The sequence below is a fragment of the Leptodactylus fuscus genome, chromosome 11 (genome assembly GCF_031893055.1).
Source record: "Leptodactylus fuscus isolate aLepFus1 chromosome 11, aLepFus1.hap2, whole genome shotgun sequence".
In the NCBI taxonomy this organism is placed as follows: domain Eukaryota; kingdom Metazoa; phylum Chordata; class Amphibia; order Anura; family Leptodactylidae; genus Leptodactylus; species Leptodactylus fuscus.
Window position 1 is genome coordinate 45,549,971 of NC_134275.1, and position 12,939 is coordinate 45,562,909.

General features: G+C 47.1%; 2 protein-coding genes across 7 annotated transcripts in view; one reads left to right on the forward strand and one right to left on the reverse strand.

The window, feature by feature from the left end:
* Positions 1–35: 35 nt before the first annotated feature.
* Positions 36–12,087, reverse strand: LOC142184615 (myoD family inhibitor domain-containing protein-like). 5 transcript variants are annotated; one of them, XM_075259609.1, is made up of 7 exons: positions 12,054–12,081; positions 9,288–9,369; positions 8,507–8,662; positions 6,453–6,574; positions 5,942–6,100; positions 1,611–1,700; positions 36–397 (listed from the first exon to the last, which is right to left on the reverse strand). In XM_075259609.1, the coding sequence occupies exons 3-7, from the start codon at positions 8,515–8,517 to the stop codon at positions 147–149; spliced, it is 633 nt and encodes a 210-aa protein (XP_075115710.1). In that variant the 5' UTR covers positions 8,518–8,662; positions 9,288–9,369; positions 12,054–12,081; the 3' UTR covers positions 36–146. The 5 variants fall into 5 exon arrangements, with proteins under 5 accessions (XP_075115710.1, XP_075115709.1, XP_075115708.1 ...); XM_075259608.1 differs by lacking the exon at positions 12,054–12,081 and adding an exon at positions 9,545–9,746 and having other exon boundaries at positions 9,288–9,372; XM_075259607.1 differs by lacking the exon at positions 9,288–9,369 and having other exon boundaries at positions 12,054–12,087.
* Positions 12,088–12,118: 31 nt separating this feature from the next.
* The window catches only part of LOC142184600 (uncharacterized), a 36,018-nt gene continuing 35,197 nt past the window's right edge, over positions 12,119–12,939 (forward strand). Inside the window, exon 1 of one of the 2 annotated variants that reach the window (XM_075259579.1) lies at positions 12,119–12,144. In XM_075259579.1, the coding sequence (XP_075115680.1) occupies positions 12,142–12,144 (3 nt within the window). In that variant the 5' untranslated portion in view covers positions 12,119–12,141. Of the gene's footprint in view, positions 12,145–12,175; positions 12,398–12,939 lie in introns of those variants that run through there. The other variant, XM_075259580.1, reaches the window with a different exon arrangement.

Genomic DNA, 12,939 nt, shown 5'->3' on the forward strand with positions numbered 1-12,939 from the left:
AGAAGATTGACAGCTGACTGGATAAGCGGGGATCATAGTAGTTTTATTGACATGTAGGTACAGGCATTGGACAGGTTATTCATTTTCTACCGCTCCACTTAGTAGGTAACGACACCTGAATATCAGCAGAACTGCAGATTCTTCACTCAGGAAGGGAAGCAGAGGGAACAGCACTCCAGGCAAATGTCCAGGCAGTCAGAGGAGCGGCAGCCCTCGTCCAGTATGGCACAACCAGGGTCACAAGGCCACAGCCGGGTGCACATTAATCCATCGGGACACACTGACCCGCACAGGGCGCCGTCACTGCAGATCCCACAGCTTAAACACCCCAGGATGGAGGAACACAGGATGGAGACTTCACAAAACAGGACGGCCAGGAGACAGCGGGCACACCTGTCTGCAGGGAGAGAGACGCCTGTCAGGCAGGAGACAGCAAGGCACTGTCTGCAGACTATCACACTGCCACGAACTGTTCAGCAAAAATGCACAACATATGCTGCACCTCATGAAAATAATTTGGGGTAGAACCACAGAATGTACAAAATTGTATTTGAGGGGTTGTCCAATTTTACCATAGAGGACAGAGGGTCTCTAGTCAGGGTCCCAGTAGGTGACACTACAGATATATTATCAGCTTATTGTCTCTGTCCAACAAGCCGAGATTGCCTTTAAGGCATACTTGCCAACTTTTTGATGCCAGTGTCCAGGAGCGCCAGAGACCACACCCCTTTTTGGTAAACACTCCTTTGTGCCAGTCACATCAAGAAAAGGGACGTGATCGATACATTTCATGTTTATGGCCCCTTTTTCTTGACGTGACCAACCAATGTGGGAGCATTCTGCTGGTTGAGAGTTTTGTTTGCTCCTCTAGGACTCTGAGAGGTTACCCCTTTTTGTAGGACCCTCCTAGAAATTTAAGGAGAATTGGCTTTCAAGCATACTTGCCAACATTTGTAATGGGGCATTCAGCGTGTCATGAAAACTTCTGGATGAGGCCACCCTGTAGGAATGGCCTTGCTCCTTTTCTTGTGATGTGGCCACAATATGGGCTAGTCTCGCACATAAGGTGCCCAAGTTACATATAAGAGGGGACTGAGAAGCTGAAAAGTTGTTTTATCCTGCCGACAGCTCCTTAGATTTCCGTGGAACTTGACACTTGCCTTTATACTTTTTAGATTTGATATTGTGTCTCAGCTCATTCCAGTAGATGAGATGGAGTTTGTTCTGAGCTGCAGTACCAGACCTTGCCATATAGATGGCACTGTTATATAAAGCAGTGGTCCTATGTAAATCCCCACAATCACACAGTAATTGCCTTTCTATTACACAAGCCATGACTGGTCTTTGAGAACCCCTTTAAGATTATTATATGATTTCACATACAGGAGACCTCAGAATACAGACGGACATTAGTCAGGACAGAAAAGGAATGACCTGGGTTAGTCAGTGGTAACACAGTTCGGAGATTTCCATGGCCAGCTCCAGGCACTCAGCCGTATGCTGACACAGATCCAGGAACTCACAGCTGGGGTTAGTGCAGCAGGATGAGGGGCAGCAGCAGAGGTCATACAGGTTCGGGAGACAGCTGTAGGAGCAGAGACAGCGCATACCCGAGGTACAGGTGCCCGGGATGAGGACCAGACAGTCTGAGAAATGGCAGAAGAGACATGCAAGGAGCAGAGAGGCCGTCAGGTCCGACACTGTGGGAAAGGACAACAGTGGTGAGAAATAATTTAGTCTATGGCCCATGGTTATTTTCCAACATTTTGATTTTTTTTTCTCACTTCAATGGGAGATGAACTGTAGTAACTTGACACAGCCACTAGTGGGGGTGCTAGTGGCTGGAAAACCCCTTTAACTTTTTTAAAGATACTTGGAACATACTGTCTGGCACTGTACACCAGGGCTCTCTCTTGCTGTTTATGACGACACTATAAGGCAGGCACTGTCGATGGGCACACCATATGGCTGAAACTAATTATGGTGACAGTAAAAGTCAGAGACACTGTGTATAAGGACACTATATGGCTTACACTGTTTATAGGGACACTATATGGCTTACACTGTTTATGGGGACACTATATGGCTAGCACTATTTATAGTCTACATAGCTGGCAATGTTTATAGGCGCACTATACTGCAGGCACTGTGCATAAGTACACTATATGGCTGGAAATGTTAAAGGGTCACTATATGGCAGGCACTGTTTATAAGGACATTATATGGCTGACACTGGTTGGGAGCCCAATATATGGCAGACACTGTATATAAGGACACTATATGGCTGGCACTATTTATGGTTATACTATATGGCAGGCACTGTATATAAGGACACTATATGGCAGGAACTGTTCATGGTGACACTATATTGCAGACACTGTATATAAGGACACTATATGGCAGGGACTGTATATAAGGACACTATATGGCAGGAACTGTATTCAAGGCACACTATATGGCATGTATATAAGTCACACTATATGGCTGCACTTTTGGGGGGGCAGTCTAGTATCTGCTGTACCCAATCCTGTAATTTGATGGGGCATAATTTCTAGATATAATTATCTTTGTAGTAATCTAAGCCTAAAATGCTTTCAATCTCCTAGATAATAATAGAAATCACAAGGCTCTGCAGTTTTGCACCTGAATCACTTATTTTTGCATCTGGAACTTAAACAGAAGAACCTTACCATATATCCTATTAATATTATAAATGTGAAAGTTTGTGAGTTTGGATGTTTGTGGGTTTGTGTGTTTGGATGTTTGGATGTTTGTTCCTCAATCACGCAAAACCCGCTCGACCGATTTGGCTGAAATTTTCCACAAACATAGTCACTACACTCGATTGCGCAATAGGCTACTTTTCGTCACAACAGCGCACATACGTTTGTGCCAGGACCCCACAAAACCCAAACTCACACCACCATCTCTGCAATCTCACACACTTTGGACCATAGCAAGCCACAAAATTCCTATTGCCCTCTACAGCCTCGCCCCTAACCCCACACAATCTCATATACATATACTTTACCACTTTGCCCCTCCCCTTAACGATACTCCAGGAGGCTCTCTTTAACGCTCCGGAGCAGCCATGTTTGCCGACCCCCACCGCTCTGACAATCCGCGACACCGCCCACCCATGTCAATACCCCTAGGAAGTCTAATAAATGCAAAAAAAAAAGTAAAAAAAAAAAGTAAAAAAAATATAAAAGCAAATAAAAAGGGTTAAAAATTCAAATCACCCCCCTTTCCCTAGAACACATATAAAAGTAGTTAAAAACTGTGAAACACATACATGTTAAGTATCCCCGCGTCCGAAATCGCCTGCTCTACAAAGCTATACAAATATTGTTCCTGTTCGGTAAACGCCGTAGCGCGAAAAATGGTCAAAAGTGCCAAACCGCCGTTTTTTCACTCTTTTGATTCTGATAAAAATTTGAATAAAAAGTGATCAAAGCAATAACATTTCCCGAAAATGGTAGAACTAAAAAGTACACCCGGTCCCGCAAAAAAAGACGCTCTATACATCCCCGTACACGGACGTATAAAAAAGTTACGGCTGTCGGAATATGACGACTTTTCAAAAAAAAATGTTTTAACACAGTTAAACACAGATTTTTTTAAGGGGTCAAAATGTAAATAAAACCATATAAATTTGGTATCCCCGGAATCGTAACGAAACACAGAATACAGGGGACATGTCATTTTGGTTGCACAGTGAACGCCGTAAAACCAAAGCCTGTAAGAAAGTCGCAGAAATGCATTTTTTTGTCAAATCAAATTCAGAATTTTTTCCCTGCTTCCCAGTACATTATATAGAATAATTAATGGTGGCATCATGAAGAAAAATTTGTCCCAAGAAAAATTAAGACCTCATATGACTCTGGGAGCGGAGAAATAAAAAAGTTATGGGGTTTAGAAGGAGGGGAGTCAAAAATGAAAAACCAAAATCAAAAAATGCCATAGACGGGAAGGGGTTAACTTCAAATACCTCTGTCCCAAAGTCACTATGTAACATTTCTCACAAAACCGTATAGCAGCTCAAATACAAAGTAACTTCAACACACAAGTCTCACGTATTCTCTGAATTATAGCAAAAACAAGATACAAAGTTACATTTCATATCCCATACCTTATACACACCACGAAAACCTTACCCACACCTGTATATACCCACTTCTACAATCACCGCAGACGAAGTCGCGGGTACCAGCTAGTGTATATATATATATATATATATATACTGTATACACACACACACACGCACAGCACTAGCCGGAAACAATTTCTATCAGTAAAAGGGTGAAATGTTCCTTGCCTATCACTCCTGTACAGCCTCAGATTTGGTGGTGGTTGGGAAGGTCTCCTGTTGGCAGCTGATAATGTGCCGACCGCGCTCCGCTCGCTACTTGTCATATAAATTATTGCTGACATGCAACAAGATCCAATTAATTTATTTTTTGCTCTAGACATATCTCATAAAGCTGACACCGTGGCTGCCGCATGCGTCTGTTTATTAAAAAGCTCTCCTGACAAATGAAAAATCGGCATGGGGTGAGAACGTAGCGCAACTTTAAAGGACCCAGTTACAATTAGGCGTATAGAGGCCTTTCATGTCAGAGGTGGACACTAGCAACACCACAGGGGCCCCATGAGAGCCTTGTGCATGGAGCCCCCTCCCTTTAAAGAAGTTTTCCAGGCTTTTTCCTTCATATAGGTAATCAATTTAAGATAGGCAGTGGCCCGACACCCAGGCCCCCGGGCAATCACCTGTGTGAAGAGGCTACAATGTTCAGGATAGTGTTGCAACCTCTTCACTGCTCACCAAGCACAGCACCATACACTGTGTAGTAGCTCTACCTGGTATTGCAGCTCAGTCCATTCACTTAAATGGCACTGAGCTGTGAATAGTCCAAGAGGAGCTCAGGGAGAGACCCTGCTACTTCAAACAGCTGATCCACGTGGGTCCCAGGCGCTGGACATAGGCTAAAGATAGATCATCAAGAGAAAATGTCCTGAAAACCCCTTAATTGCCAACAAAGCTGTTAAAGTCTATCTATTGCAGGGGGTCGAACAATCCTTTCATGGGGTGGCCTAAGACCATCAGATAACACATATTTCTGATGATCTTAGGAATTGAGACACCGCTCCAAAGGGGCAGAGCAGAGCTAGCCGTACACGCGGGCACTTTCCATTCACTTCAATGGGAGCGCTCGTAGTGAAAAAAGCAGCCCATTCATTTCTATGGGGAGCACTCGTATGCCGGCTCCCATAGAAATGAATGGATCTGCTTTATACGCCGCTGATTCTGAACGTGTTTTACGTTCAGAATAAGCTGGCGTTTACTCCGTGTGAATGAGCCCTAAGAAGCGCTATTATAAGAGAGGAATTATTATATATAAGGAGCACTATTATAAGGTGGAACCGTTATACAGTATATAGGGGGCTACTATAGGATCCTGCATATTACAGCATAAAATTACAGTTGTGAAGCAGCTATGAAAATAATTTTATGGTTGGGGATCATCACAACATGAGGAACTGTATTAAAGGTTAGCAGAATTAGTAGGGTTGAGAACCACTAATCTAATGTGTATAGGGACATCCCGACATAATCCGCTCAGGCATGTTGAATTTCAGCGCCCGATCCTTTTGTTCTCCTTGGAGATAAGTAACCTCCAGAGATGTTGGGTGGGAGCCTTATCCAGCCTCACCATTGATATCATAAACATACTTGGTCAAACCAAGCCTATATGTGTATGGGGTAGGAATGGCTATTCAGCTGACAGCTATTGATGGTGCACTGGCCCCATTACTGTGCCAGAGTGGGCCCTCCCCACTCCGACCACTTCTTGTCACCATCTGACAACACAACACAGGAAAATCTAAAAATTTCATTGTGTGTCATTTTTCTATATCGTCATTGGAACACATCTCTCACCGTCCCCTGCAGCCTCCTCTATATGACTGGCAGATAACATGGGTTCCTGCAGGTTGCTCCTCTGGCTGTTCCTCCGGGACGATTTCTGCTTCTTACAAGAGACATCTGGGCTTCTAAGAACCTGCTGGTGAGGCGGCTGCGTCACTGCCTGGATGTCTCCTAGGAAAGATAATGGAGTGCGGTATAACATCTGGTAACAGCCTAGGATTTATGGGATTGTCCAATCTTGTACACTTTCTGTTTCATTTCCTCCACGTCTATAAGACCTCTGCTTCCTGTCAGTGAATGACAATACTCTTCTTTACATCCTGAGGTTTTACAATTGTGTCTGGTCTCTGCACCCTCTGACTGGTCACTTACCCCATATAGCCAGCACACTCCTCTGCTGCTGTTATATCTCACATGATCTGATCTGCTTGTTCTATTAACCAGTAACTCAAATATAAGAAATAAAACTGAAAGAAAACATCATTTTACAATGAGATAGAAAGCTGAGCCTTTAGTACAATACCGTGATCAACAATGATCTCCCGGAAATGGACTTTTGCTGTTTTCTTTGTAGCAGGAAGACGCTCTGATGTTCCCACTAATGCTTCAGCACTGCTGGATGCCCCCTCACTCATCTTGTGGTGCCTGTAAAAGTAAGCAGATGCAAGTTACCATACACACAGCCTGTCCCCTCCAGTCACTACACACAGCCTGTCCCCTCCAGTCACTACACACAGCCTGTCCCCTCCAGTCACTACACACACAGCCTGTCCCCTCCAGTCACTACACACACAGCCTGTCCCCTCCAGTCACTACACACACAGCCTGTCCCCTCCAGTCACTGCACACACAGCCTGTCCCCTCCAGTCACTACACACAGCCTGTCCCCTCCAGTCACTACACACAGCCCGTCCCCTCCAGTCACTACACACACAGCCCGTCCCCTCCAGTCACTACACACACAGCCTGTCCCCTCCAGTCACTACACACACAGCCTGTCCCCTCCAGTCACTACACACAGCCTGTCCCCTCCAGTCACTACACACACAGCCTGTCCCCTCCAGTCACTGCACACACAGCCTGTCCCCTCCAGTCACTGCACACACAGCCTGTCCCCTCCAGTCACTACACACAGCCTGTCCCCTCCAGTCACTATACACACAGTCTGTCCCCTCCAGTCACTACACACAGCCTGTTCCCTCCAGTCACTACACACAGCCTGTTCCCTCCAGTCACTACACACAGCCTGTCCCCTCCAGTCACTACACACACAGCCTGTCCCCTCCAGTCACTGCACACACAGCCTGTCCCCTCCAGTCACTGCACACACAGCCTGTCACCTCCAGTCACTACACACAGCCTGTCCCCTCCAGTCACTACACACAGCCTGTCCCCTCCAGTCACTACACACATAGCCTGTCCCCTCCAGTCACTACACACAGCCTGTCCCCTCCAGTCACTACACACACAGCCTGTCCCCTCCAGTCACTACACACAGCCTGTCCCCTCCAGTCACTACACACAGCCTGTCCCCTCCAGTCACTACACACAGCCTGTCCCCTCCAGTCACTACACACAGCCTGTCCCCTCCAGTCACTACACACAGCCTGTTCCCTCCAGTCACTACACACAGCCTGTCCCCTCCAGTCACTACACACAGCCTGTCCCCTCCAGTCACTACACACAGCCTGTCCCCTCCAGTCACTACACACACAGCCTGTCCCCTCCAGTCACTACACACACAGCCTGTCCCCTCCAGTCACTACACACACAGGCTGTCCCCTCCAGTCACTACACACACAGCCTGTCCCCTCCAGTCACTACACACAGCCTGTCCCCTCCAGTCACTACACACACAGCCTGTCCCCTCCAGTCACTACACACACAGCCTGTCCTCTCCAGTCACTACACACAGCCTGTCCCCTCCAGTCACTACACACAGCCTGTCCCCTCCAGTCACTACACACACAGCCTGTCCCCTCCAGTCACTACACACACAGCCTGTCCCCTCCAGTCACTACACACAGCCTGTCCCCTCCAGTCACTACACACAGCCTGTCCCCTCCAGTCACTACACACACAGCCTGTCCCCTCCAGTCACTACACACACAGGCTGTCCCCTCCAGTCACTACACACAGCCTGTCCCCTCCAGTCACTATACACAGCCTGCCCCCTCCAGTCACTACACACACAGCCTGCCCCCTCCAGTCACTACACACAGCCTGTCCCCTCCAGTCACTACACACAGCTTGTCCCCTCCAGTCACTACACACAGCCTGTCCCCTCCAGTCACTACACACAGCCTGTCCCCTCCAGTCACTACACACACAGCCTGTCCCCTCCAGTCACTACACACAGCCTGTCCCCTCCAGTCACTACACACAGCCTGTCCCCTCCAGTCACTACACACACAGCCTGTCCCCTCCAGTCACTACACACACAGCCTGTCCCCTCCAGTCACTACACACAGCCTGTCCCCTCCAGTCACTACACACAGCCTGTCCACTCCAGTCACTACACACTGTGGTACGTTCATCAGTCCTTTCTTGGTGTCTCGGTGTAGTTTGTGTACTCACCTCTGTAGCATGTATTGGGGCTATGGATGGCTCCAGCCTCATTACCTCATCGCTCCGCACTCTCTATGTTAGTATTCACACCCTCTCTTATTCTCTCACATCATTAAACAGTGGATGGTGTTAAAAAGCTTTTTTTTTTGCTGGCGTCACCATATCCTGAGATGAGGGAGGAGGGAGAGATGTACAGAGATGAGAGGGATAGTGAGGATGGAAAAGAAAACATCACACAGCACTACAGGAAGCTGAGCCTCAAACAGCACCCATATCTCAGCCAAACAGCCCGGCGCCCTATGGGGCTCATCATCTGCTGGATGGTAGGATAATAGGACCGATATCACATCTCCCCATCATATAGTCAATGGAAAATTGTCAAAAATTTGCATTGTACCTGCAGACACTGTTATATGTGTGTATGGGGGTATATCTGGAGGCAATCACTTATGCACAGTGGGCAGGGGCATTAGCTATAGGGGACGCAGAGGCGCCAGTCACACTGTAGCCCTAGTGGTGGAGAGGGCCCAAAGGGGCAAATAATTATCAGGGAGGACTTTTAGTGAATTACCCCCCTCGTACCAGATTTGGCCATATAGGAGGTGCAGTCACACTCAGCCTCTGGTTAATATACAGACCCAATGGCCCACATGTGAGGCTTGTGCTGTAGGGAGACCCCGACTGCTCCTTGGTCCCTATAAGGTTGTGTAGATTATATCGACTCTTTTTGGGTGTACTCAGGGGGTCATATCCTCTTGTAAGAACTTTTCTCTTCCCATCTCCTACTCACATGGCCCCTGCCTGGCGGGATGACAGGAGGATACTCTCCAGGCACGGATGGGGGGCGCACTGGGAACTCTTCTCATTGATTACTGCTATGGAGAGAGTGAGAGATGTAAATCCACAGCTGAGTGCATGCGGCGGTATGGCAGGATGAATTATTCATGGCGTTCCTACAATCACTGTTTGCGGCAGATCCCGGGAGGACGGTATATACTAGAATTACAGGAGACCGTACAATGTGTAGAGCGCCACAAAGCAACTTACTGCTACGTCCGCACAGAAAACTTCAGGCGTGTTCAGGCTGATCTGGGGCAGTAACATTTCTGTAGTCTGGTGTGGTACCATTTGTAGGAAGCTCTATGGGGCATATAGATTGGCACTACTTATAGGGGCACACTGGCATTATGATAAGATGGGGCACAGTCCATATTTAGGTGAGTGGTTTACTATTGGCAGATTTGGAATCTTTCTGACATGTCACATGACTAAACATCACCTCCTAAATGACAACATCATGACATGCGTCCCCGGCCTATAAGGTGATTTGTCCTTAGGCCTGTTGGTATTACGACCATAAGACCCAGACCCAGTGGTGTATGGGGATTGTGCAGGCATACTGTGAGCAAGAAGGGAGTGATCTATAGGCTATACATAAATCCTTAAAGGGATTCTAGCATTTAGAAAAGTCATTTTGATACAAGCATATGCCTGAATAGCCTTTAAAAAGTCTACTCAGGTGCTGCCTCCAGTTCTGCCCCAGTATTTAGTAAAAACAGGTAAATAGTATAAATAAATGAGGCTCAGGGCTCGTTCACATCTGCGCCCGGTCTCCGTTCTACAGGTTTCCATTTCCTGCATAAAACAGAGCAGGAGACGGAAACCTGCAGGAGTCTCTCTCACCCATTCATTTGAATCACAGGACAGTGATTGAGGGATATACCCCCCAAAAATACCAAAAGCGCGCTCCCTTCAGTAAAGATGAGTTCTGGTATGCTGATGAATCAGAATAAAAAGGATTTATTTATGATGACGCGTTTCGGGGTTCTCTGGTACTGAAGGGAGCGCGCTTTTGGTGTTTTTTGGGGGTATATCCCTCAATCACTGTCCTGTGATTTCTTTCGACCTTAGAGTCGTAAGCCATAGACGCAGCCCCACGTTTTTCAGCAAACATAGCTTGATTACGTACCAAAAAGACGTGATACAAGTAGACCTATTTTTGGAGTCCACAAGGACTTATATGTATTCTCATATGTACCTAATTTTTAATTAGCACGGCCACGCTTGGTAATTCTATATATTTCGGTTTCCATTCATTTGAATGGGTGAGAAAGATGTCTGGCCGTGAGCAACAGTGAGCGTTTTACGCTCTCCACCGCGAAACCGGGTTTTTTAATCCAGACACAGAGTCGGACATGCAGTACTCTATGTCCGGATTAAAGAAAAGCGGTTTCGCGGCGGAGAGCATAAAACGCTCACCGTCGCACCCGGTCTGTGCTTTGCGTCTTCTTGCATGTAGAAGACTGAAAGCACAGAACGGAGTGCTGAACGCAGGTGTAAACCTAGCATCACCGAGCACCCCCCGCGTCACACCTGATCAAACGCCCCTCCATAGCTTGTGCTCTGTTATACCCTCCTCCTCCACACGTCCCGTTCCGCCCATATCTTCAGCATTCTTGCTCCGGGCTGTTGAAACCCCATGCATGGGCAGTAACGCTCCGTTGTGTTACTGAGCACGTCCAAGCGCCATTTTTTTTGTAGAGAACTGCACAACCATATTGCTCAGTATCCCTGAGAACTACATGAGCGTGCTACGCATGTGCAGTACAGTCATGCAGTTCTCTACAACAAAATGATGCTTGGATATGTGCAGTACCGCTCAAGAATGCTGAAGATATGGGCGGTACAGGACGTGTGGAGGAGGAGGGCATAATGGAGCACAAGCTATGGAGGGGCGTTTGATAAGGTGTGACGTGGAGGGGGTGGGGTGCTCAGAGGTCCAGGGTACCCAGTGAGCCTCATTTACATATACTATTTACCCATTTTTACTCACACTGGGGGGTCTTTGGCAGAACTGGCGGCAGCACCTGAATAGCCTCTTTAGAAGCTACTCAGACATGCTTACCTCAAAATGACTTTTCTAAATGACAGAATCCCTTTAAAGGGTGGTCCAGGGTGACAAATTACCCCTCTACTACACAAAGGCCAAAACTTGCTGTGGCCCACAATGGGGTAAACCAATTTTCTGACCCCCAGGTCATTTTTTTTTTAATTTAATGACCTATCCAGTATTGGATTGGTTGGAGTCTCACACTCGGACCCTGCACCGATGAGCTGATCCGGCTACCTTGTGGCGCCATAGGCTACTGCTCCCTATAGTGGTGGGCTGGGGTGCTATAGCTCTGCGGCTACTACTTGAGAGACTCCTATAAGAATACAGAGGACTGTGCCTGACAATAAGCCAAGGGCTACACAGCCATTTTGGCCTCAACTACTGTAATGTAACCAAAGATTGCAACCTAGTTCCAGAAAAATCCAGGGCTACAGAACTAGACATTGCAGTGTCCGCGCCCTTGGGGGTCACAGCATGGAGAACTGTGGTCACCTGACACAAGACAAGGCAAAATCGTCATGTAAGCCTAAGGCTGTGTTCACACGGTATTACCACCAAACCGTGCGCACATACTACAAGTATTAATACTCTTTACAGCTGCCTGGCCATGCTGGGAGTTGTAGTGCCGCACACAGTAACACACTTCACACAATCACCGCTCACACTACAGCACTAGTGACGTCACCCGCTTTGACCCGGAATCGGAAATCGCGCTGGTTGCCGCGGAGACAGAAGACCGGAAGCGGCGGACATGGTAAGAAAACAACAATATCGCAGTGTAATTGTGCGTTTTTTCTTCTTCGCAGGCTCGTGTGCACGGTATATGTTCTCCGGGTATGACTGCTATAGTCTGCCGTGTGTGGGAGTGATCTCACGGGCTCTCTGTAAGCCGCCATTGTTCCGGAGCTTTTTCCCTTTGTGCGGACATGACAGTGGTCACCTGATGGATAGCCTGCAGTGTGTACAGGAGCCTATCCCCCGCTGTGCTGGTGACCTAGAGTCCCTAGGTGCTGTGTATATAGGGGCCTAGCATTAGGCTTATGTGATATATCCTGTCAGTCTAGAATGGTTCTTGGTTATTCTACAGTCACCTGCTCTGTGGTTTCCTCCATACTGTCTGTATTGGTTTCTCATGACTTACAAGCTCTCTGCTTGCTGTCAGTGACCGTGATCCATCACTTTATTATTTCAGAGTCACATGATAACTTATATTGTGCCGGACAAATTGCATTTTGTAATGATGCCATTGACAAAAATGCAGCATTTCAAAAAATGTAAAAATGTCTCCTATTCTGACACGTGAAACCTTTCCAAAAAGTGTCTCCATGTACGGTCCGTGTCAGGGCTCTTTATTAGCGGGGCAAGCTATACTTTTTTTTTTTTATTAATACCTTTTTGGGGAACATTGGATTTTTTTTTTTTTTTTTGAAGATGGTGAGATGGAAACTCTTTAAGTTTTGGCACAACCCTGTTAATATAGGAGTGTGTGGGGGTGGTGGGTCCTCTTATTTAGGATCCTCATACATGTCCAGGATAGCAGCTGTAAACA

Bases quoted from the DNA above. Each gene is read 5' to 3' on its own strand.
- LOC142184615 (XM_075259607.1), bottom strand. The intron at 6,101-6,452 runs GTATTGTACTAA...TATCTTTCCTAG, and splicing joins GGAGATCATTGTTGATCACG to GAGACATCCAGGCAGTGACG. The intron at 1,701-5,941 runs GTGAGAGATGTG...CCTTTCCCACAG, and splicing joins AGAGGAGGCTGCAGGGGACG to TGTCGGACCTGACGGCCTCT.